This window comes from Mangifera indica, chromosome 2 (assembly GCF_011075055.1).
Source record: "Mangifera indica cultivar Alphonso chromosome 2, CATAS_Mindica_2.1, whole genome shotgun sequence".
NCBI classification, from domain to species: Eukaryota; Viridiplantae; Streptophyta; class Magnoliopsida; order Sapindales; family Anacardiaceae; genus Mangifera; species Mangifera indica.
The window spans coordinates 19,272,706-19,297,313 of record NC_058138.1 but is presented as its reverse complement, the minus strand read 5'-3'; the positions used below and the strand labels follow the sequence as shown (position 1 = coordinate 19,297,313).

General features: G+C 32.6%; 5 protein-coding genes across 11 annotated transcripts; 3 read left to right on the top strand and 2 right to left on the bottom strand.

Annotated features, from left to right (window-relative positions):
* The first annotated feature begins 160 nt into the window (after positions 1–160).
* LOC123208373 (cyclin-dependent kinases regulatory subunit 1) lies at positions 161–2,046 on the top strand. Of its 2 annotated transcripts, none has more exons than XM_044625844.1 (4): positions 161–316; positions 410–488; positions 579–639; positions 1,644–2,046. In XM_044625844.1, exons 2-4 carry the CDS (start codon positions 436–438, stop codon positions 1,788–1,790), a joined length of 261 nt encoding a protein of 86 aa, XP_044481779.1. In that variant the 5' UTR covers positions 161–316; positions 410–435; the 3' UTR covers positions 1,791–2,046. The 2 variants fall into 2 exon arrangements, with proteins under 2 accessions (XP_044481779.1, XP_044481780.1); XM_044625845.1 differs by having other exon boundaries at positions 174–316; positions 393–488.
* A 1,204-nt stretch (positions 2,047–3,250) lies between these two features.
* Positions 3,251–4,706, top strand: LOC123204813. Of its 6 annotated transcripts, none has more exons than XM_044621625.1 (4): positions 3,251–3,416; positions 3,571–3,718; positions 4,142–4,257; positions 4,334–4,706. In XM_044621625.1, exons 3-4 carry the CDS (start codon positions 4,175–4,177, stop codon positions 4,461–4,463), a joined length of 213 nt encoding a protein of 70 aa, XP_044477560.1. In that variant the 5' UTR covers positions 3,251–3,416; positions 3,571–3,718; positions 4,142–4,174; the 3' UTR covers positions 4,464–4,706. The 6 variants fall into 6 exon arrangements, with proteins under 6 accessions (XP_044477560.1, XP_044477566.1, XP_044477583.1 ...); XM_044621631.1 differs by having other exon boundaries at positions 4,091–4,257; XM_044621644.1 differs by having other exon boundaries at positions 3,252–3,406.
* A 5,216-nt stretch (positions 4,707–9,922) lies between these two features.
* LOC123200484 (protein SENSITIVE TO PROTON RHIZOTOXICITY 2-like) lies at positions 9,923–11,826 on the bottom strand. The gene is made up of 2 exons (XM_044615685.1): positions 10,494–11,826; positions 9,923–10,180 (listed from the first exon to the last, which is right to left on the bottom strand). Exon 1 carries the CDS (start codon positions 11,730–11,732, stop codon positions 10,497–10,499), a length of 1,236 nt encoding a protein of 411 aa, XP_044471620.1. The 5' UTR covers positions 11,733–11,826; the 3' UTR covers positions 9,923–10,180; positions 10,494–10,496.
* A 5,517-nt stretch (positions 11,827–17,343) lies between these two features.
* On the top strand, positions 17,344–20,262 carry LOC123200495 (50S ribosomal protein L9, chloroplastic). Its single transcript, XM_044615688.1, has 6 exons — positions 17,344–17,565; positions 17,730–17,857; positions 18,877–18,922; positions 19,238–19,335; positions 19,420–19,467; positions 19,940–20,262. The coding sequence occupies exons 1-6, from the start codon at positions 17,434–17,436 to the stop codon at positions 20,058–20,060; spliced, it is 573 nt and encodes a 190-aa protein (XP_044471623.1). The 5' UTR covers positions 17,344–17,433; the 3' UTR covers positions 20,061–20,262.
* A 2,341-nt stretch (positions 20,263–22,603) lies between these two features.
* On the bottom strand, positions 22,604–24,351 carry LOC123206346 (zinc finger protein ZAT5-like). Its single transcript, XM_044623525.1, has one exon. It carries the CDS (start codon positions 24,075–24,077, stop codon positions 23,145–23,147), a length of 933 nt encoding a protein of 310 aa, XP_044479460.1. The 5' UTR covers positions 24,078–24,351; the 3' UTR covers positions 22,604–23,144.
* Between the last annotated feature and the right edge of the window lie 257 nt (positions 24,352–24,608).

The following is a 24,608-nucleotide window of genomic DNA, read 5'->3' as shown; positions in this document are numbered from 1 at the left end:
CCATGATATCATGATAACATGAATTATTTTAAAAAAGTCAGAGTGACGTTGGAGATTATTCTAAAGGAAAGTTGTTTTGCCTAATCATCATTTTAAAAAGCGGGAGATGTTCAACAAATTTGAAATTCAAATTCTTATTTATCTGGAAATAAATAAATTGATATTCAACTCAAGATACTTGAATTTACTTTTAAGTCCCTCATAGAAGTCCCTTATTCTCCTGCCCCCTCATTTCATTGCCGTGTTGCTATTTACCTACGCTTGCTTTTTTCTCTATCCGACTCCCGTTCTCACACTCTGCTCTGCGAATATATAGGTACGCTTCTTCTAACTGTACGAAGACCTATTTCGATTCCTTTTGAAAACTTTGATTAAAATTGTTTCACTTGAAGCCGATCCAATCTTTCAGGATTTGTCGAGGACGAAAAGTTCGATATGGGTCAGATCCAGTACTCAGAAAAATACTTCGATGACACTTACGAGTACAGGTATCATTTGATTCTTATACTTCATTTCTTTGTTTTTTTATGGTTTTATAGGATTTCTTAATTATAAATTTGTTTATGGTGAATTTACAGACACGTTGTTCTTCCTCCTGAAGTGGCCAAATTGCTCCCCAAGAATCGCCTTCTCTCTGAGGTACTCTGTTTATCTAGGGTTCTTTGTAGCCATTGTTTGTTATTACTTTAAATATTGGTTTATTAATAGTTCAAATTGAAAAGCATCAGTTAATTAAGTGGAAATTATACTAGTGTTTGTATTGTTAACTTTGGTTTGATATCTTTTTATTTGATGATGAAAGAAGACAGTTTTCTCAGATATTTAAAGAAAGGTTTCAGTGACTTTTCATTCACGGGTTTTTTTTTTTTTTTTTCTAAGAGGGGTGGAAGAGAAGAGTTCATTTTGCCTCTTCTGTTGCAAGGAAATGTTAGGAGTGATGGATAAGACAAGAATGAATAATCATTGTAAATTCGTAAAGGGGGTGCGAGCATTGGGGCTCATTGAAGGGAGAGATAATTTTTGTTTTTTATCTTCATTGTATATGAAAATTTCATATGTAGATAACCATACATATCTTTCCCTAGGCAACCATTTAAAGTGTAAATTATTAAGTATTGAGTGGAATTGGGGTCCATGAAATAGAACAAATAGCTAGAGGCTTCAGAGTACATTAATAGAAAAATCAATCCAATGGCTCGGCTTATCATGGGTTGAAACACTAGTAAGTGTATGACACCATGTCAAACCCAAGACCTGCGGTCACTTACCTTATTAATTTTGATCGAAGTAATGTGTATTGGTTGTGTTGAGAGATCCAAACTGTGAACCTATCTTTTTTATTACTATTATTTTCCTCTTTTACCTGTTATTAAATGTATGATAACGATGAATACACTTCATCTCTCTTTACTCATTTCTATAAAATGTAGTTGCAGATTTTCTGGAACCTCAATTATGTGTCTTGGGTCCTGAAGTATCGGAATTACCTGTTGCATTTGGATGTTTTTAGGTTTTCTGTGAGACTATGTTTAATTTTTTATATATTTTCTGTTCTTGTGTGTCTAATTCAGTGATAGCATGGGTATTTTGTGTTTAGCAGTTATGAAAAATTTTACGTAGTTTTGAATGGTTTGCTTTTGCAGACTGAATGGCGTGCAATTGGAGTTCAGCAGAGCCGTGGATGGGTTCACTATGCCATTCATCGCCCTGAACCACACATCATGCTCTTCCGAAGGCCTTTGAATTATCAGCAGCAGCAAGAGAATGAGCAAAGCATGCTTGCTAAGTGATGCTATTACTCCTTAATTGTCAAAATGGAGAATATAAAATATAAGGGTTTAATTGTTTTCGGAATTCTGGTATTGTATTGTATTTTGGTTCGCCATACCAATTCTATGCTAGTCTTTCTGGTGTATGGATATGGTGTCGACATCTTTCATGTAATTAATGCTACTGGTTTAGACTTGTGGTGGTGAACTTCTGGTGTACTTCTTGTGGATGAAAAACCTCATCTGAAATCTGAATAGATGAAAGCTTCTTATTCTATTTTCTGTTTTCATGTGGCTCTGATTAATCTGGCAGTACAAGTCATTTGCTCTCCACATAGAGTATCTAATTTGATCATTCCTTGAAGGGATTTTTAACTTTTGAACTGAGTTGAATTTGATTTTTAATTAGAGAACACTTCAGAATACAAGAAATTGGGTAGATTTTATTTCTCTAGGGTAACATGCATTTTCCCATCTAAGGTTTGGTCTAAAAACTATTTCTTCACATAAATAATATTTTTTTTACTTAAATAAAATTAACTTCTTAATTAAGGGAAATAAAAAACTAAAATAGTGTCAAAGGTGAAATTTATATTTTATCTATATTATTCATTTTTTAAACAAAAATGAAAAAACTCTTTCAACATCTAAATTGCATAAGAACCGCATTATTTTCCTTTTCTTTCATTATTTTTTTCATCAAATCTTTAGCCAGCTCTTATCACTTTCCTTTCTTCGATAGCTCATCCTATAGTTTCAGTCTCTCAATTCACCCTTTATCACATACCAACATTTTTTTTTTCTCTTTTTTGTCACGAGTTTTGACCCCTTAATATCCTTTTTCGTAGTTAAAATTGTCAACAATGAATCCTCTCAATCAGGTCATCAATGACTTGATCGAATAAAGGAGTCATCGATGACAACTCAAATATAACACGAGAGAGAGTGGTGGAGGTTGAAGCTTATGATTGTAGTGAGATTGTGACAATAGTAAAGAAAGTTATGGTTAGAGTTTCTAATAAATTGTAGAAACTGAAATGTAAAGTTTCAAAAATGTAATCTTTAAAACATTTAGATGAGGTTTGCAAAAGGTTATTTTTTTGTTATAGATGATATCTATATACTAAAATTACTATTATACTTTCACAATATTAGTTTAATTTAAAACTTGCAAAGCAGAATTTGATTTTAGGTGTAAAAGTGTCATTTATAACATTCAGGGATGAAAAAGCCTCTTTGAGCCAACTTTGGGTGGGAACATGTGATTTACCGTATTTCATCACCAATATCATGAATAAATATGGTTAGAATATTCACTTGTTTCTTCTGTCGCCCAAACCAGAAGGAAATTGTATTTGAATAGTTGTTGATAAAATGAGGGGGTTTCGTGAATTGATAGATGGATTAATAAGGGGTCCTATAATGAAATAATAAAATGAGAGGACTTGTAAAAAAAATACAAATGCTTTATAAGTAAATTACTCTTTACAGAGTACAGACATCAGTTTACAACACCACCTCAAAAAAGTTACAAATTGACGCTGATGGTAGCTCTCTAGCTCTAACCGAGCGGAGAAAATCCTAACCAAATTACAAGCAAATTGCTTTGATTTCGCGTCGCCGATTCCGAGTTTCTGGTACTACTTGGTAACTCCATCCATCTAACTCTTTCTCGAGCTAGGGTTTTTTAGTTTTGTTATATTGTCATTTCTCAATTCAGTTTCTTCTGATAGCTTCGAAATTGATTAGATTGTAATAGTCGTAACTTGCAGTAACAATCCTTTTTTTTTTTTTTTTTCAGTTGTTCGATTTTTTTATTTAAACTTCATTCATCATTAATGCGGTTTCTTCAATCAACTATGGAAATGTAGACTTGGTTTTTAGTGTAGACAACTCCTCCGATTGTTGCAAAGAAGTCAAATTGTGAATTCCTACCCAAGGAATTTTAGGTGACTTCTGTGATTTCCTAAAGTTTGAATTTTTCATATGTTCTTGCTATAACAACTAGATTGGTTACGTGCTATTGATGTGCAGGGTGAAAAAAAACCAAGTTTAAAACCAAAAGGCTCGTTTTGGTTTGTAAGTGTGAGAGAGAATGATTGTGGTAGCTGCTTCAAATGTTTACAATTATATTTAGGAAAAAAAAAAGATTGAAGTCCATGAATTGCATTAGCTGTATGGATGTCTTACTTTGTGACACAGCATTAACAAAAAATTGTATATTGTTGAATAGCTATCTGATACTTAAACTTTCCTGAAGTAACATATTGTTTGCTTGAATGTGATATTTATGAACTAAGGTGCTAAAATTTATTTTTCAGGTTATGTGTAGAAATTTATATGGTGAAATTTTCATGTTCTTTCCTTTGTAGACCATTTTCTTTTAAGCAGCTTGGAAGGTCTAAATGAATCGAGCACGAAATATCATTGTGGCTGCCAGCTTACTGGCTTTTGCTGGTGCAGGCTTGGCATTTCCCTTTTACATGGCGTAAGTATTAAGATTCTGGGTTATAATGTATTGTTGAGAGATCCAATATTTGCATAATGTGGTTTCTGTTATCCAGGTCATCAAGGAAAGGGCCTGTGATTGACTCATCAAAGCCACTGCCACCACAGGCAACTTTTCGAGGGCCTTACATAAACACTGGTTCGCGTGACATTGGACCAGATCGCCAAACTTATCCAAAGAAATGATTCATCATATGAAAGATATGTTCTGGATTGAAATAACCTTTGTGTTTGGTCTCATATACTCAAGGATATATATATATATATCTTGGAGGCTGGAACAAGAAATCTGATTGATTATCATTGTCTAGCTGAGCAATAGATAGGGAATGATTCATGGTCAGCAGTATTTTAGAATTTGGAATTGACAGTATAAAATTTCTTTGTAAAAGAACTTTAAGGTGAGAATATATGACTTTAATTGTTATAGGTTTTTTCACTGCTTAAAATTGAATTGAACAAACTATTATGCTTCCTTTATTGAGTATTTGAACACTTGCTGGTGGAAGTGAATTTTCTCCTCGACTGCTGGTGAGAGGGCAGTTCCTCATTGAGGAAATAATAAATCTGTCTTTGCTGCATGGTCAACTGCTGAAATAACTACTGTCATTGTATATTTAATTACCGTATACATTTCTTTGTCTGAATAAGTGTGGATACACTTTGTATCTGTGCTTGAAAAATTGAAGGGTCATAGAAATAGAGAAGTTTAGTGGACAATTTGGGACTCATTGGCTGTTTGGGAGACTTGGGGAATTCGGACATTACATTGCTACATTTCAGTTTTGCTTTTGGTTGAAATGGATGTGTTTGATTTCTGAGATGATTTATTTATGATTCTGTCCGTTTACCCACTGCAACTAGATACTTTCCAAAGACATTCATAATGATGGTGGTTTGGTTCATTGCTGCCCGCTGCATATGCTAGAAGTTCTGCATCTTTCTTTATCCCCTCTGGAGAGACAAAATCTTCAATCTTCATCCCTTCTGGAGCTTTTCAATCATAACAATCAAAAAACACATGACTGTATTGAACCTTTCACCATCTGTCGTTAGGAAATTCAATTGGTTACCCCAATGTAAAAGAGGTGAAACCAAAAGCACAAGATTAAACATAGAGCGGTTCGTTTTCGCTTTCTGGTGTGAATACAAACAACCAGAGCCAGACAAACGGAGTGCTCTACTTTCAAACTTGCACACAAAGTTCTCGCTGCCCGGAAGCCTCGTTTTAACTGTACTTTCACTTTCTATAACATTAAACAACTTGAAGAAATCCCTTTTTAATACGACAATTTGGAGAAAAGATGTATCTATGACTCAATCATTATGTTTTGTTGATAAGGACAAAGTTCTCCATCTCCATATGCCTCACTTTAACTATACTTTCTCTTTTCATAACATTAAACAACTTGAAGAAGTCCCTTTTTAATATGATAATTTAGAGGAAAGATGCATTTATCACTCAACTATCAGGTTTTGTTGATAAAGGACAATTTTGATTTAAAAAAAATTCTTTTCAATTTAAAACAGCTACCACAATAATGACATAAGTGTTTTACTAATATTCTTATTCATAATGGATCTATTTACTATCACATGGATTTGTTGTTCTTCTTTTATAAGAAAAATGCTGTTTTTATGTTTTATTTGATTTGTGTAGACGATATGTTACTTACAAGCAATAGTAATGAAGTTTTGCAAAATTTGACACTTGTTTTAGACCTATAGTTTCATGTTAAAGACTTGAAGAAGCTTGAGTATTTTCTAGGTATAGAGGCTCAATGACGCAAGAATGATGTATTATTAACTCAATCCAAGTACATTCAAGACTTGTTATACAAGACAAAAATGCATAAAGCTAATGCAATTAGCACTCAGCACAAGTGAATCGTTAGCCAACAAAAATGACTATCTTTTTCCTAATGTCATCCTCTACCTATATCATAATATTATTGGGGGACTATAATACCTAACATTAACTTGACCAGATTTATCATTTAACATTAACAAAAGCAGTCAATTCATGCACTCATCATATAAAAAACATTGGGCTACTGTTAAGTGGATATTTTGTTATCTAAAAAGCACTATCTTTCAAGGCTTATTCATAAGTAAGTTCAATTTTGATCATATTAATACTTATTCGGATTCTAATTGGGTGGGCTACATAGCTAATAAAAAATCAATGAGCAATTATGTAGTTCATTTTAGTGCTAATATGGTTTCATGGTCAAGTGAAAAGCAAAGAATGACATGGTTCATCTTAATGCTAATTTGGTTTTATGGTCAGATAAAATGCAAAGAGTAATTTTATGGTCTTTCACAAAAGCGAAATACAAGACATTGTCAGTAGCTAGTTCCAAAATCACATGGGTACAAAATCTATTGTATGAACTTAGTTGTATAGTTAAATGTCCAATGTTGTGGTGTGATACTCTTAAAGCAACTTATTTAAATGCAAATCCTATATTTCACATAAGAAAAAAAAAATGAAACATCTAAAAGTAAATATCCATTTTGTATGTGAAGGTATCTCAAAAATAACTTTAAGTTTTATATTTTTTTACAACATATCAAATAATTGATGTGTTTATAAAAGGTTTGTCAAAAAATTCGTTTAATTATTTGAAGGACGAGTTGAGAATTTTTTAACAAAAATAACTCAACTTGAAAAAATAATGGGGATAAAATTAAGACAAGATTAATAGTTCAATTTGAAAAAAAATTGATTGAATTAAGATAAAGTAATATAAAATTAATTCAAATTATTTTGAATTTCAAAAATATGATAAGATTAATCTCCCTTTCTTCAAAATCCTAATGCTAACCTTGGTAACCTGTGTTTGATTCAAACGAAACTGATGATGAATTTTGGTACATTCAAAATTCTAGGAAACTTGAGAATGTGGGGTTTTTGTAGAAAACACGCATTTGCCAAAAGTATCAATTGCTATTTCTTATATATCAAAATTTTCAATTATAAAAGAGTTGTTTGGGGTTGGGGCTACTGTACTGTGATTAAACGTAGATTATGTTTTGCTCCTAATGACAGTTTGAATATGCTCCTTGCATCATGCATACGACCTGATTATTATAAATATTCAGTTCTGTGGGTGTTTACACACACACACACACACACACACACACATACAATTCACTTTTTCCATACGGAAACTGGAAACTATCTTCATGAGTTTCTGTACTTGTGAGCCACTAAAGGTCTCAACTGAACAAGGAGACTCGTATGGCAAACAAATACAAACCATTAATATACTATTCAGTACGTAAAAGATTAATTAAAAAGTTAAGTCCTGAATTAATTTTTAATCAACTAGTCATGGCAGACGTTATTTACAATAAGTCGAAAGAAATCAATATGTCATTGTTATATTAAATGGAACTTTGATACAAATCCGATCCTTTGCCAAATGGTATTCAAATAAAATTTATTTGCAGAACCCCTTCTTTCAAACAGAGGACTGGTTATTCACATTTGATTTGATAGTTAGAGATGAATTGAGAGCTAAATAGCAATAATTCTAAAGATTTTTCTAAGAAAAAATATATATGTCTTTTACGTCACTTATAATATGTGAAAGTATAAACGTAATTTCATAGAGTCGTTCTATGTAAATGTTATATGAAAAACATAAATCAAATGGTAGAACAAGACGACCTAGGATGTAAAAGATTATAACATGAATGATTTGACAGATTTGGATTCTCATATATCCACTCACATGATACTTCATTATATGTCTGTATATATATATATATATAAATCTATCTATATAGATATCATCATGTACATTTAGAAAACTATATTGCTTTGAAAGAAGCTTGTACAGTTTTAAGTGTTTGATAAATTATGAATATTTTTATCATGAATGTATGTGTGCACATCATTGAGTTTTTTGTGAACATTTCTTTGTTGGTTTTTCGTTTTGTGCATGTGACAAATAATTAATTGTATTTTTAATTAATGTTTTGCTCATATTTGCCCAGACTAGGTATTTATAACCAACTACGATCTTTTATAAGAACTGAATACTATCATTTTTTTTTGGCTTTGAAATCATAGTGATATCCTTGCTTAGGTCCTTTGTTCATTTTGCAGCTTGGACTGATTTTTTTGTTCTTTCTCAATTTGTAGGTATGCTCTCTACTGTATACGATGTTTCAATGAGTACTTGAAGGGAGTTCAAAACCAACAATTGAGGGAGTTTGAACACATCATTCAAACCAATCTTGAACAAGTCAAGTGGGACATTCGTATCAACAGTAGTTGAAGGGATTTTAACTCATTATTCAAGGGGAGCTATGAGACACTTGGGCTATTTCAGATCCAAGCACAACACCTAAGCAAACAGAGGTTGAAATTTTGTTTTTCTAAACAAGGAGAGTAGGCTATTTGATTTGGGTTGGACTTCGTTTTATTGACGAAGGCTAAGAAGAATCTCAGTTGAACACGTAAAAATCTTGGTATTGCTCGTTTAATTTTTGCTTGTAAGTTTTGTTTTTACAAGTGTTTGAGTGAGAGTTAAGCGAGTGACATTTTTACATTTTTCAGTCAAGCAAATCAAACAAAACGCATGATGTGGCACTTTTACAGTATAGTAAAATTCCTTATAGTGCTAAAATTAAACCTAACCAACATATTAAAATACAATAAAACTATACATATTTATTTAGAATACACAAATAAATATATATTTATATATGTTATCATGTGATTAAAGGATTTTAAATTAAGAATAAAATAATATTTAATTATATATAAATATGTATTTATTTATATATTTAAAATAAAACCTCATACAATCATATTATAAGGTTTTAATTTCCACAAGGATTTAAAACAAAAAATTTTATTTGATGTCCACAGCTTCCAGCAAAAGCACTTGATCGCTGGTGGTTTCAGCAGAAATTAAGACTCCGTCATTTGTTTTAACATGAAGAATTCTTCAACTTTTTTTAATTCAATAAATAAATAACCTAAAATTAATAAATATAAAATAGATGAAAGAAAAAGAAAATAAGAAAGGTTCTTATCTGTTTGATCATGCTTTCAAAGTTTCAAGTTTCAGCGTTGGATAAAGCCCTCCCAACTACTACTGTAGCTGTCTGCACTATAAAATTCATTATCAATCAACTAAATTTCATGACCAAATTATCAAGAAATGGGGTCGAGCTACGAATATTGCCTGCTTCTTCGCTAAACCTAGCTGGGAAAAGGAAACTTAGCACTTCCAGAGCCATTAAAGCGGTTAATTTCAAGCTTAAAATCAAACCTGAATTTATTAGCCAAGAATTATGAGTAACGGTATCACACCACATTCGGTGGAATCCACAATGTAGAAAAGGAGATGAAGATGAGCACAAACACATACATACATACATACATATGTACATACAGAAGCATGTATGTATGTATATATATATAAGTAAGTATATTTATTAATCTATATCATCAGTTCATGTATTCAAAATGTTTATAAAAAGCATAATTTTTACCTATTTTAAATACATAAATTTATATTACTTGATATAGATCATCAATAATTTAATGATTTTAAATTAAAAATAAAATATTATCTAATGATATGATGATATGATATACATCAAATATATACTTATTTGTATACTCAAAATAGATATACGTAACATTAATCCAGTGATATAGTATTGTAATTATATATATACAAAAGCTTTCATAATGTATAAACTAGGACCATATTTCAGTATGCGTTCTTATACAATATATAAGAGTATATCACTAAAGCAAAAGAAAAGTACTCTTATACTTTAGGGCTCGTACATGAGCTCACAAAAAGAGCAACAAATACCTTTTCCATGGAGAATGGAAGCCATACTGGCCAGTGCTCCGCATTATTGATCAACCCCTAAGATATAATCAATGAAAATGAAAGCTAAATTAGCATATAAACCATACAACTTTAATTTTAATCTAACAACAAACTAATAAACTCCTCATATATATATATATATATATATATATATATATATATATATATGTATGTATGTATGTATGTATAGCAACTCTTTCATTACATTAAAGCTAACAAAAGTATATATGTGCCCTGTCAGAATATATTCAAGTTTCTAATTATGAATTCATCAACTGATCACTTGATGATTTACAGAAAACAGAAAGTAAAACATTGATCTCTAGAGCATAAATCTCTCTTTACCTACCATCTAGTTGCATATTCGTGGTAATTGGTGGTCCAGTAGTTTTCCGGGCTTCTTCAAGTTAGCATTGATGACTGGGGTGTGCCCAACAAACAAAGCAACATGCCCCATTAGCTTATCCTTCCTGGAGAATGTGGTACCGCATGAGCACTGCCATTTGAGATCCCCACAGTGCTTTTCATGAGTCCGAAGATCAGAAAGCACCGAGAATTGCTTCCTGTTGCATCTCTTGCAAACATACATCTTGGGGCAATGGCTCCTCTTGTAGTGATTCTTCACACAAATCATTGATTTCAATGGTTGGAACTTGGCATGTTTCTGGTTCCACCTACACCCTTCTTGCGGACATGAATATTTCCTAGTAATTTTCATGGTAGACTCCTTGTTTCCCATTGTTCCATTCATGTTCTTCAAAGGATTGGTCAAGGCTGCACTAGTCTTGTATTCATCACCATGAGCTCTCATATGCATTCTCAAATTTGCGTCTCTCTTGAAACCCTTGCCACAAACTTGACAATAATGTGTATACTTGGCTAATAAATCGGCCGCATTCAATTCGATGATATCATAACTGCTTGCCGAAGGCCCCTGTGATCCTTCATGACCCTCACTAATCTCAACGCCTCGAGACAATTCCCCCGCTTCATTTAAATCGGTTTCAACTCTATTGTTGTTGCTCAAATTATTCATGCCTTGACTATTATTATCGTTCGTACCACAGTTGTAAATATTGTCACCATACCAGTCAAAACTCACAGTAGAATAGAAACCTTGTTGTCCTCTTTCTTGGCCGATGCTAGCAAAACGATTGTTAATGTTGCCATCAAAATTATTTGGTTGCGATAATCCTGTTGCATCAGCAACTTTAACATCATGATGTTGGTGCAATTCAATATTGGTGTTATTGTTACCTGAAGGGGATCCGACAGTCATCTGCTGGCAAGTGAACAGCATGGAAGATGCCGCCACGATTATTTCTTGAACTAGAGACCCCATGTTGGCCACAGCTATGGAGGTTGACTCAGGCTGATTTTGATGATCTGGGGAGATGAGAATCCCCACCAGAGATTGAACCTGATGGACCTTCTCTTTAAGCAAGGAAAGAGTGTAAAGAAGAGAATTAGAGTGAGTATCTGGCCCTGAACTTACTTCCATAGAAGATGAAACAACATCCTCGGTCAGAGAATACATTTTTGAGCCTTGTGTCACATTCGGGAAACAAGAGGTCACTCCAGAAATCATTTTCTACTATTTTCTTTTTGGCTCTCAAATCTTGAGCGTATTGTGTTTTCCAGATTTGCCTTTTGGATCACTATTGAGAAAATCTTGTTATTGAACTGGAGTGATTATATAGACAGAGGATATACAAGAAATGATGTCCTTCTGGCGACTTAAATAATATAAAAATTTTTAGAAAACTTCAAGTCAACTTAGCTAGGGCTGAGTTCATAATCTCCCCACTAAATACCTCCCTCAAATGTCACCACGCTCGCATTGGGACAACTTCTTCATAAAGAACCAACTTGCATGACATAAGTAGGAAAATAAGCATAAGCAATTACCACTAATTCAATTTTTCATTCACATTTAAGCATGAGCTTTCTTTGTCAACGTGGGGCTACAAATTAAGATGTTTAAGGTTCTAGTGAGTACTAATCAAATGAAGAAAATTAAGGACCTTTATTTGCCAGTTCTTCATAAAAATGCTTATGAAATATTTTGAGGAAGATCATTTATGACTATTTTTAAATGTTTAAATGTGGTATAATTTTGCATATTTGTCAAGTCAAGCAAAAATAAAAAATCAGAGGCGTGATGGCAAATGGTACCATAACTCTTGGAATTTTTCAAGGAAGCATCCTTATAATATTGAAGTTAATTTGCTTGAGAACTCAACTATCTTCCTCTCAGTTTTCCTCTTTTATCTTCCATCACCAAACCTTATAATTAATTACAAAAGCTGAATGATTTTGTTTTTCAAATATATACTTGACTATACGATGGACTAACACTCTCTCATTTACTTCTACCAGTTGTGCACCCTATATAATTATAGGTGGACACATCGATGGAGTTAAGCCTAGGAAATACAAGAAATCTAAGTAATTAGCCATTTTCATTTAGTCAAATCTTTCACGCAATGAGTTGAAAATTTTTCCACTGCTTCCTTCAATTCCTTGTTATACAAGGAATTAAAAAAAAAAAAACAATATCGTTACTGTTAACATTGCCCAATTCTCTGGATGTTTCAGTAGCGAATCGAAACTCTAGCAATTAATTATAGACAAAGAAAAACTTAGGTTAAATAAATGTATATATATCTTAACGGCTACATAAAACTTTTTCTCAATCTGATTTCCATTAAAATATATGATTTAGATTAAAACCGAAAAAAAAAAAGATATAAATATTAATAAATGTCATAATAAGTCATAGAAAATGATGTTAATTCTATAATATGACATCGTTGGAAGCACCCAACTAAGTTTTCCTCTGACTTTCTCCAATGATAATGGCGGCCATGGTGACCAAGTTCACTCAATCAGAAGGCAATTTTTCCTTTTCAGTGGTCTATATATGTGCAGTTGATGATGTTACTATAGTCTCACATATTGCCAAACTTTCTTTTGACTTTGTCCAATAGTCATGCAAAAAAGTTAGGTATGGATGTTGAATTTACGCAGACATTCGAATAAATTTAATTAAGATATATAAACGATTTATTGTCAACATTACCATTTTTTTTAAAACCCTTTTTTAGTAACTTTGATTGAGAACTGAGTTTACATTAAAACACGAAATTTAGCAATAATATATATTTGCTGTCTTGGATGAATACTTTTTCGATCTATAGTTAGTTCCCAGCAAGCTTGAACAAATAAGGTCAAACACTTATTAAGGGCCGTCAGTGATCCATACAAGGAAGAAAGATAGATAGAAAAGCTTCAAATAAAAAAATTATGGAGGTCAAATATTTGATTAGTTTAAGTAATAATTATCCCTTCCAATTTAACACTTAGTTATCTTCTTGTTTGATGATCTACTTGATGCCACTCGTCACTTGCCCAGCTGAGAGGGGGCAATGGCAATGACCTCATTAAAGAATATGAAGGTAAGACTAATCACACGCACGAATAATTTATTTACTCATTATCAACTCTAATTACTTAATCATGGCTTTCAAGCTTGAAATTATGTCATTGTAATGACCTTTTTAACTTTAATTTGAGCTCACCAAACACACAATTTCTCACGTTCTAAACTACTAAAATATGAGAATTTCAGTCTAAAACAGAAAAAAAAAAATTTATTATTCGTGTTACAAAATAGTTATTGTTTTCAAAACATTTGTTGTTCCTACTGAAACACTACTTAACCGATTCAAAACATAAAGAATATATATGATAAACAATGTCACACACAATAATTTTTTAGTACATAAATAAGTATAAATATGATGTATCATCATATAATTGAGTATTATTTTATTCTTAATTCAAAATCACTTAATCATTTGATGACTCACATCAAATATATATCTATTTGTATATTTAAAATATGTATATATAATTTTATCTCTTTCACAGATATATGTTACATATTGTTGAGTCTCATGTGAATATTTTTATGGTGTTTTTTTTTTTTAAATTTTGTACGGGTGGCAACTAATTGTTTTATTTTTAATTAATTAGTTTGTAGGTTAAACGTGTACAACTCAGATTTGCCTACACTGGGTACTTACAGCCGGTTCTTTCAACTGGGCAAGGGAGACCTAAATATTATCTTTTTATTTGACTTTGAAATTGGGGAGTGCATTTGGCACATGTCCTTGGTTCGTTTGCATCTTGAACTGTTTCTTTTTGTTCTTTCTCTTCATGCTTTCTATTCGGCCTATGGGCTTGCATTGCCTGTTGCTGTTCGTGAACATAACGTTTTTCATGTCCCCTTGTTGAAGCCTTATTTAGCATATTCTAATCTTCACTCTGCCCGGTTACCAACATCCTTTGTGGGTAGCCATCCTTTGCCCCTTTTTCTTGTCATCCTCCAACAACACTTTGTAGGGACTAACGAGAGTTGAAGCTGTTAGTTCAATGGGAACGCATTCTCTTTGAGGATGCTTCTTGAGGCTCCCACTCAGACTTCATTCACTTTTTTTCTCGTTCAACCATGAGGACAAGGTATGTCCCGGGTGATGCCACTAAAAAAAGAGTTAGTAAAGTGAATAGTATATAAGTGTGGTGGATTGAACTTTAACACAAGTTAATTGATTTTATATAATATGAGTTTCTATCTCCATACTTATAGACCCAATATATTTTGACATGACATCAAAACACAAACTAGACAGTGGATTTAATAACTTATGATGGTTGGACTTGAAGGAAGATGTTGAAAATTAAAGGCCAAAGGACTATTTCCCATCCAAAGTATGCGCATTTCTCAAGTTTCCCCCCGTTAACTGTGAAAATCTTATTTACCCACTCATGGGCTGTTAAAATTAACTGAGTCCATTAGTTATATCATTTTCCCCCTCTAAACCCTAAAAACTAATAATTTCACCCTAACCCAAGTTTTAAAAAACAACATTTCCCCCCCTAGGGTTTCCAGTTTTTAGAGTGCGTTTTTTCTGTGTCGTTTCTTCCTCTCTAGCAACCTCCAGGTGACGGCTCTTCCTCTCTGACAAGGTCTTCTTCCGACGGCTCTCCTGAGAGCGGTCATCGACGAAAACGAGTCATCTTCGTCCAGAGACGAAGACCTCGTCTTCGTCGATGACCGCTTTTAGGAGAGCCGTCGGAAGAAGACCGCGTCAGAGAGGAAGAGCCGTCGCCTGGAGGTCACCAGAGAGAAAGAAACAGCACCGAAAAAATGCACTCTGAAAACTGGAAACCCTATGGGGGAAATGTTATTTTTTAAAACTTAGGTTGGGGTGAAATTATTAGTTTTTAGGGGGAGAAATTAAATCAAATTTAAGTTTATTTTTTATAATACAGATAAAATAACGATTTTACCCTTGAAACCGTTAGTTTTAATCGTGCACGGGTGGGTAAATAAGATTTTCAAAGTTAACGAGGAGAAACTTGGGAAATGCACATACCTTGGGTGGGAAATAGTCCTTTGGCCAAAATTAAAAGAAAAGAATTATAAATATAATAAAAGTGAGTGATACATAAATGTGGTAGATTAAATTTTAACATAAACCAATTAATTTTGTATAATATGGGCATAGACCCTATATATTTTGATAGGATTGATACGGGGACTAATTGAGGTAAAGAAGTCGAAACATTTAAGTGAAGGCATATTTAATCACGAAAAAAAAAGGGGCATGGCAACATGACTATGTGATTGGATTTGCTGATGGAGTACAGACAATGAGCTTGGCTCAAGAAAAGCTAATGTTGATGTGTGAGGCAGTGCTACTCAAATAATTTTGAAAGTTTGACGCTATTGTAATCTAATTCTGTTATGTCAAGGACAATTGGGTGTTGCTTCCAGTTTGCAAAACCCTTTTGGGACAAATTGAGTTTATAATGTAAAAGAGTGTGCAATGAAGAGAAGGATAACCTCTACAACAAAATTGCTTTCCTTCTTCTTCTTCTTCTTCTTCTTCTTTCTCTCTTTTCACTCTTTTCTGAAAAGTTTGTGGAGTATTGGACATCCGAAAATTGCCCAATTACAACGCTTATCAATGACTGATTGGTGTGTTGTTAATTTGTATAGAGATTTGAGTGTCATGAGAGTATGTTGTGTCTGAAGAGATGATTAAAAAGGGAACAATTTTCATTTAATAGATAAAGGCAATGATCCACAACTTCCAACAAAAGCATCTACAATTCTTTTATCACAATTCAATATAGTTTTTATACCTCGTACATTCCATTGCAAAAAGTTCTTTCTAAGTAATTCAGCTAGCTAAAAGAAAGAACTTGTATTAGTCTAGGCAAATTCCTTGTTTTATAAAGGTCAAAACGACTTACTCTCACCGAAGGTTTAGTATATTATCAAACTATCATCTGTAACTTTTTAAAAATATAAATATTCACCCTTCGTAAAATTTATATTAAATTTTGACATTAATGTAAAGGTCATTTAACGATTTCTTTTTTAAAAAAACTTATCTCATTTTCGTATATTAGTTTTAAAAATTGATAATTTTACTTTAACTTAGTTTTAAAAAGTTATTTCTCTGATTTAAGGTTTTCATACTTTAGGTTAACATTCATCCCATTTAAAATTCAAAACATTACAATTATACTTTTATACAACACATTCTCTCTTTTCGACAACCTTTTTTTTTTTGCGATTCATTTCGTCATATCGTCAACCCCACTAGTGGCACCCTCTCTCTTCGTTATTTTTTGGTGCGTAAACCAAATTGAACGGTTTTAATAGGTTTAAACTTTAATCTTATTAAAATTATTCATTTCTAAATATGAAATATAAATATGTAAAATAAATATAAAATATATATACAATATACATGTAAAAAAATGACAAAATATATATAAAAAAATAAATTGTCTACCTAATTATTTATTGAAATTTTTTATTAAATATAGTTATATATATTTTAAAAAGATATAGTTTATAGTTTAATTCGATTTAAAAATCATTTAAACCACAACCAAATTGAAAACTGTTTTTCAAAAACTTATCAACTCAAATCAAACCAAATCATAATTTTTAAGTAATTTAATCTGATTTTATGATTTGAATCGAATTATGTACTATCTTAAAAAAAAAAATCATAAAAAGGTAAAAAACACATAGTAAATCATTTGTGAGACAATCAGTGGGATTTTAAATAGTTGGAGGGTGAAAATAATAGTTTTTTTTTATCATTTTATTTGGGAAATCGGTTGAGTAAGTGAGTAACAAGACAGTGCAGCAACCAGATAAGATTACATCGTGTGATAACAGAGAAATTTTCTGGGTGGTGTAAATGGCAGTATCATCATCATCGTCAGCCACTCTTTCGTGGCTTCATAGCAACATTAACAAAACAGTGAAGTTGCACGACAGAAAAGCTGTTACGCTGGTTTTGGCTCAAAAGAAAGCCAAAAAAACTCGCAAGGTACAAACTTGTTTGTTAATTTGAAAAGGGTTCTTTAGTTTTCACTTAATATTTTCTCTAATCGAAACAGGTTTTATGGGTTTTGCTTAAATTTTTGTCTTTTTTTTTTTGTTGGTTTTAATTGTAGTGGTTGTTGAAGTTTTAATTTTATATTTTCGGGTTAGATAATATTGAAAGAGGACGTGGAGCAGCTGGGAAGGAAAGGGCAACTATTGGATGTGAAGGCAGGATTTTATAGGAATTATCTTCTGCCAATGGGCAAGGCTCAGATTGTCACTGCTGATCTTCTCAAGTAATACATTTCTCATCTCTGATGTTTGTTTTGCTTTCTGTTGGTTTTCTTGTGTTTGCTTCATAAACTTGTATGTATGATAACCACTGGATAACATTTGTGTTCATCCTAGATAAATTTTAATCTGAGTAAACTTAATTTAGCCATGACCATATTTGTTCGGATGCATAGTGTGCCAAAGAAACCTCAACAATGTGTGAAATATATATATATGGTTCACACATCTGAGATCATGTCAAATGTTTGGTTGCATCTATATACTAGCATTCATTCCTTGTACTATAGTTTCTCATCTCTTTTATCCACATAGGATTATGTTTTTGTGGCTTTCAATGTCAAATTATTTAACCTTGTTTTCCCAAATTTTCTTAAGGTTGATTTGGTGAAGTCACATGAAGAACTTCAATGTCTATTCCACATTACGCCCAATTTACTTTTGCTTATATTTTTCATTGCCTTCAGTGGGTTTAGTGGCCAATGGCTGACCTAAGTGGTTATCAGCATGATCTTTGATTTACAATTAAGGTTCAGATGGCCTTTCCCCTTTAATCTAATGCCGATTTGTTTTTCAATATAGTTTCTTTTCATGACTTGAACAATTCTTATTAACAAGAGATAAAATTTTATGTTCTTTTGCACTGTTTTCATGGTTTGTTCATATTATTCAATAGATTATGGTGTCCTTTCTAATGTTTTTGGATAAAGAATGTGTATTAGATGAGAACATAAGTCTTTTTGGTTCTTTTAACTTATTTAGACCAATTCACATTGCCAGCTCGCTAAATGCCTAGATGAGAACATGGAGGCTTACAATCTTGCAATAAATTTGAAGAAAGCGGTTGAAAGTAGAGTTTGATAGCACGGTTTAGTGTCTAAGAGAACTGTATCATTAGACTGCATTGTCTTGCAAAGTGGAGACATGCTTTTTCTGCCGGCAATGAATGTTGACAAATGTTTTTGATGATGACATGTATGTTCCATTATTGAAGAATATTTATTCTTTTTCCTTGATTGTGCAGGGAAATGAAGCTGGAAGAGGAAAGAATTGAGGCTGAGAAGAAACGGGTAATTAAGTAGTACACGCATTTATTTTCTTCTTCCTTGTCACTCGTGGCCTTGAAAAACATTTTTAAGGTCTCAAAATAAATTTATAAACATTAGTCAGTTTATGATCTTCTAAATATATTTAAAAATTTGTAATCTTTCCTCATGTTTTGTTGAGTAGTCATGCCCTTGATTATTTTCTAAATGCAGTCTTCCTGAGTTAACTTGGTTGCTTTGGGCTCTGATCCACTTTCTCATGAAATAATTTGATGCTTTGATATTTAAGTGGATGTAAATAATGACCTCTTTATCTTAGATAAATTTCATTTTCTGCAGGTAAAAGAAGAGGCACAACAACTAGCACAAATTTTTGAGACTGTTGGAGCTTTTAAGGTGAAACGCAAGGGTGGAAAGGGGAAACTGATTTTTGGAAGGTGAGTTGGATCTGCTGCAACATTAAGCAGGCAGCAAGTATGTTTTTTATATTATGTCTATCTGACTAGAGCTTATTTTGTCAGTGTTACCTCTCAAGATCTTGTTGACATAATCAAGGCACAGCTTCAAAGGTACCATCTTCAATCTATCCTATGTGATCATGTTAATGTCACTATAATTATGTTGTGACGATAATATACAAATTACATTTCCCAAACTTCTGCAGCAATTTCCATTACTCAACCCAAACTTTAATAATATTTGCAATATTTCAGGAAATATTACTAAAATTTTATGTACTTGGAGCATATAAAATTTTGATTTTTGCTTTGTTATTACCTTTGAAATGCTTATATGAATGAATTTGGTGACCTGTTCTGATGTGCTATGTTAATTTATATAACATAATATAATGGTGGATGAGGAAGTAAGAGTTAACTGAGCAATCATATTTAGGCTGATGTGTTTGGGCAATATAGATCTTGGAAAACAGGACCTACTAATATAAGTTTACACGAAAAGGGAGGGAGTTTTGCATCTTTCTGCAACTAGCTCTCTACCCATTCTTGTTTAATCGTTGCTTTTTGTTTCATCAAACTGTAGGGATGTAGACAAGAGAATCATTTCCCTTCCAGAGATACGTGAAACAGGAGAATATATTGCAGAATTGAAGCTTCACCCTGAAGTTACAGCTCGAATAAGGTTGAATGTTTTTGCTAACTGATTACAGGCACACTAAATACCTTCTCTGTGGATTTGGTTACAGAGTTGGGAGATGAAAGATTGAATGTATAATTTTGTGTAGAGACATATAAGTTTGATTAACCTTAGCAGGTGCAATTTTATTATTCACAAACAATTTCTTGTAGAATGTAGCCAACTTATAGTACTCATTTTTGCAAGTCCAAAATCTACTTTTGCTTGAATTGCCTGACGTCTGAATTCACTTTCAAATGATAACTTATTTAAATCAAGCCAACCAAAAGTACAAATGTAAAGATGTTCAATATCACAATGTGTTGAGCTAATATAATGTAATGTTAGTGAAGGAATGCTGGATTCAATCGGAATCCATGGATTGTAGACATGCTGCTGTAATGTTGACAGAAACTGTGGGACTATATAAAGCCTGCTATATGTTCCCAAATTAAAAAAAAGGAGGGTCTTTTGTAGAGTAAATAATGGGGTCTCAACAATCTGAGATGATGCCATTGCGGAATTTTATAGCTGAAAAAAGGAGTAGCTGGTATATCACATTCACGTGTAGGAGATATACCCATGAAGCTTTCAGGTTCAAAATTATAAAAACTGAAGACGATCATTTTTTTACCTTATTGATTAAAGACGATATATCATTATTTAATCAAAAACGTTTGCGTATGATGATATATATATATATATATATATATATATATATATTGGAGTATATATACACACACTGTCCCACCAGGTTTGGCCTCACAAAACTGTCCCACCCTTGATTGCATAAATAAACAAAATTAAACAAAGGGAAAAAGCCAGCATGCAGGAATGTAGATGTTTTAATAGTGAAAAAAAATACAAGAGTTATTTCAGAATAAAGAGTCTGCTGGATTCCCTAGCGTGTAAGTTATACCCAAGACTTATTAGTTAATCATGCAGGCTTTCAATTTTTTTTAAGAATTACGCCCCATTATACTTCTACCTGTCTTTGTCATCTTCATATTTTTAACACATTTCAACGCTTGCAAGTATTCAAACCAAGGCGGCAGTGAAGTGAATGAGTCTGTTGGGACCGAAAATGAAAAAAGGTATCTATGCAAATTCACAAAAAAAAAAAAAAAAAATCTTATAAATATTAGACCCTTGACTTTTATTTCCTTTTAAATAATTACCATGGTCCCGAAACCAATATATACATTCTTGGTTTAATAATTTTGATTATAAAATACTATAATTTTGATAATTTATCACATTTTTGGGCTATAAAAAGATGCATATACTTTTCATTTTGTAACTACCATGACCATGGACAACCTAACTAAACCAAATTTTAAGAAGGATATATGTTAGGTACCCAATATCTCACCAAAAGAAAAACTACCACAAAAAATAAAGGCAAAAAATAAAATCAAGAAAGTTTAATTGGATCTAACTCATGATGGGTATTAATTATGAGACCAAACCTCATTGATTTGGTTGATTACTTTGGATTTAAACCACATCCTAATGTAACTAAACTAAAGTATAGGCCAACGCAATATGATATAAAGCACATGTGACAGCTAGTTTATTTTTACAATGGCCTGCCGGCAGGTACCAAAATTACACAATTTAAAGAGCAAGTCACGGTTGGCTAACAATTTGAGCTGTTGCATAATGTAGAGAATGACAAAAGCAAAGAGCTTTTTCTATCCAAATGGAAAGCCAGAAGTTTCTTAGCCATCCAGTTGTCTAGTTGGAAACCACGCCACTTCACTTGTGGTGGTCGATATCCACTATGCACATGTCTTGTATGTACATACAATCTTATATTATTCAAACCCAAATTAGTGAATATTCACAGTTAAAGTGTAAATATTTAGTCAAAATTACCATGATCTAATTGCAGGTTCTCAACTTACAGAGAAGCCGAATATATAGAGCATGGAGATTTATGTAAAAAGAATATGTATTTTGAGTAGTGGAGTGGGCAATGAATTTCGGCTTTATAATAAAAGAAGCAAAGTAGCATAGTATAAATTATATTAAAAAGCACTTCTTTTAAGCATATAGATTAAGCATATAGATTAATAAGAGAATATTAGGAAGTTATGTGACAAGGTAAACCCTCCATTACATTTAGCAATGTCAATGAATTATTATGGATTTATATATATATATGCTTTCTTTAATTAATTATCTTGTATTTATTATGTATTTAGACATCTCACGCAATCAATTCTTCACATGCTTCTCTTCTCACTCTACACTCCTTAGCAAGTGAGTAATAATCTTCCACGTAAATGTAAAACTAGGGGGAAAAAAATAAACCTAATTAATTAGGAGAAAAATCACACCATGCGTAATCATATGTATTTTTATACTCAAAATAGGTACGTATAATATTGTATTTGAAATAACAAAAGTCAAGTAATTTAATTGTTTTTATTTATTTTTTTTAGGTCTAGGGAAAAAAAAAAGATAAAAGGAATTACAAATGGGATAAAGTGTGAGTTCAGTTAAGTGACTTGCAAAACAAGGGAAAGTTCAAGTTGGGTAATTAGGTGTAACAAGTAGACTTGTAACTACAAGCAAAAGTGGACCATTGCCATCTTATTAGAAAATATAGAATATATAAGAAGAAGAAAAATAGAGAGAAATACAGGTGGATACATATGGGATGAGCAGTAACCAACTCAGCCTTGTTGTCCATTCATTCTTCTCAATTTCAGCTTTATTTGTATCCAAAAACTCACAAAGAAAAACCTAATCCACCACTTTTAGTTGTGGTGCTCCTGCTTGTTCTCCCTTCACTATTAGACATCGCTCTCCCACTTGAACTAATAACAATAACTACACATTCATTTTTTAGGCTAAAAATAAAAGATGCCTCTCACTCACTTTTCGTGAATCAAAGGCAACCATCAACACTAACCACTTACTCTAACTATTCAACTAGTTACACTCATAGATCATCAAATATAAAGGCAAAATATTTAATTATTTATAATTGTTCAAAGAATTGATAAGTGTATCATGAATTTATATCAAATTATAATACAATCATATATAATAATAATGATGATGATAATTCACATATGGGTTTTTTTTTTTTTTTTTTTTGGGTTTAGTAGTGGCAATCAACCAAAGCTGGGGCGGAGAAGACAAGAGCTTGTTGAGTGGATCCGAATTGGAACTTGGAATCAGGAAGATGATGATGATCATGATCTTCGGGTGGTGCGGGGAGATTAAGATCCAACGGCAGAATACTTCTAGGAGGATGAGGCTTATGATCATCACCACTGTTGGATTCGTTGCTGATAGCTTCAGAATTAGCACCACCAACCACTTGATTATTGACTGTTGCAGTTGCCGCAGCTCTATGTCGTCTCATGTGACCACCAAGGGCTTGGCCGGATGTAAACTCTGAACCACAAATTGAGCACTCATGAATTTTGTTGGCCTTACTGTTGGCTACTGCTGGAAAAGAAACAACGGGACTACTACTGTTTTTATTAAATAGCCCACTTTCTTCAACTGAATCACCCTTTACTTCTGCCACAATAAGTGACGATTTTTTCTCATCTATAATCGCCTTTGGCTTCTTGTGACTGGCCCTGTGACCACCCAGTGCCTGAAATGAAGGGAAAGATCGGTTGCAAGTTTTGCACTCGTACACATAGAAACCCGCCTTGTTTGGTGTACTACCAATTATACTAGACAATTTCCGAGAAGAAGAATTAAACTTCCCATTAATCTTACCATTTTCTTGTTGAATATGCCTTGGAGCATCACCTTGAGCCAACATGATTAGACAATTAGCCATATCTTCTTCTTCTTCAGTGGACTCATAAATTTCCCCGGATGTTGTTGGCGAGGACACGGAGTTATAACAATTATCAACGATAACTCCTCTTTCCCTCTCTGATCTTTCTCCTTCAACACAACAACCACTGGATGAGCTATCAGTCATGCCGGCAACACCAAACGGGGAAGAGGATCGTTGGCGCTTGGTGCGCTTGCCTTTAACAATCAGAGGGGAGTGATCTTCAGAACCCATCACTTAAAACTCAATTTCCTATTGACCTTTTCAGTGAAAAAGAAAATGAATGAACAGAAGAACAAGTGAGAGCAATGGAAGTATTAAGCAAGAGAGTGGCTTACTTTGTTATATATAGTGGAAAGTAACAAGGTGGTGGTTGCTGTGTAATTTATATTTTTTAAGCTAGAAATAAAACTGCCCCGTGAAGAGTAACGTGGACTGGAGAGATTAGGAGGGTACTAAAGAAAGGGATTAAAAAAGTTATAGAAAAGAAGAGGTAAGGATTAGTTGAGTTTGGTGTTAGCGTCAAGAGTGAGCTAGATATACCTTACCAAGGAATATATATATATATATATATATATAGATAATGTTATTAAATATTATTTTATTTTTAATTTAAAGTTATTTAATTATATAATAATATATTATTTATATATTCAAAAATCTACATGTGTAGTTCTATTTTACAAGGACAAGAAAAAATTAATTGACAACCAAAAAACAATTGAAGTTACGAATAAATACAAGACATTAAAAGAAAAGCTTTGC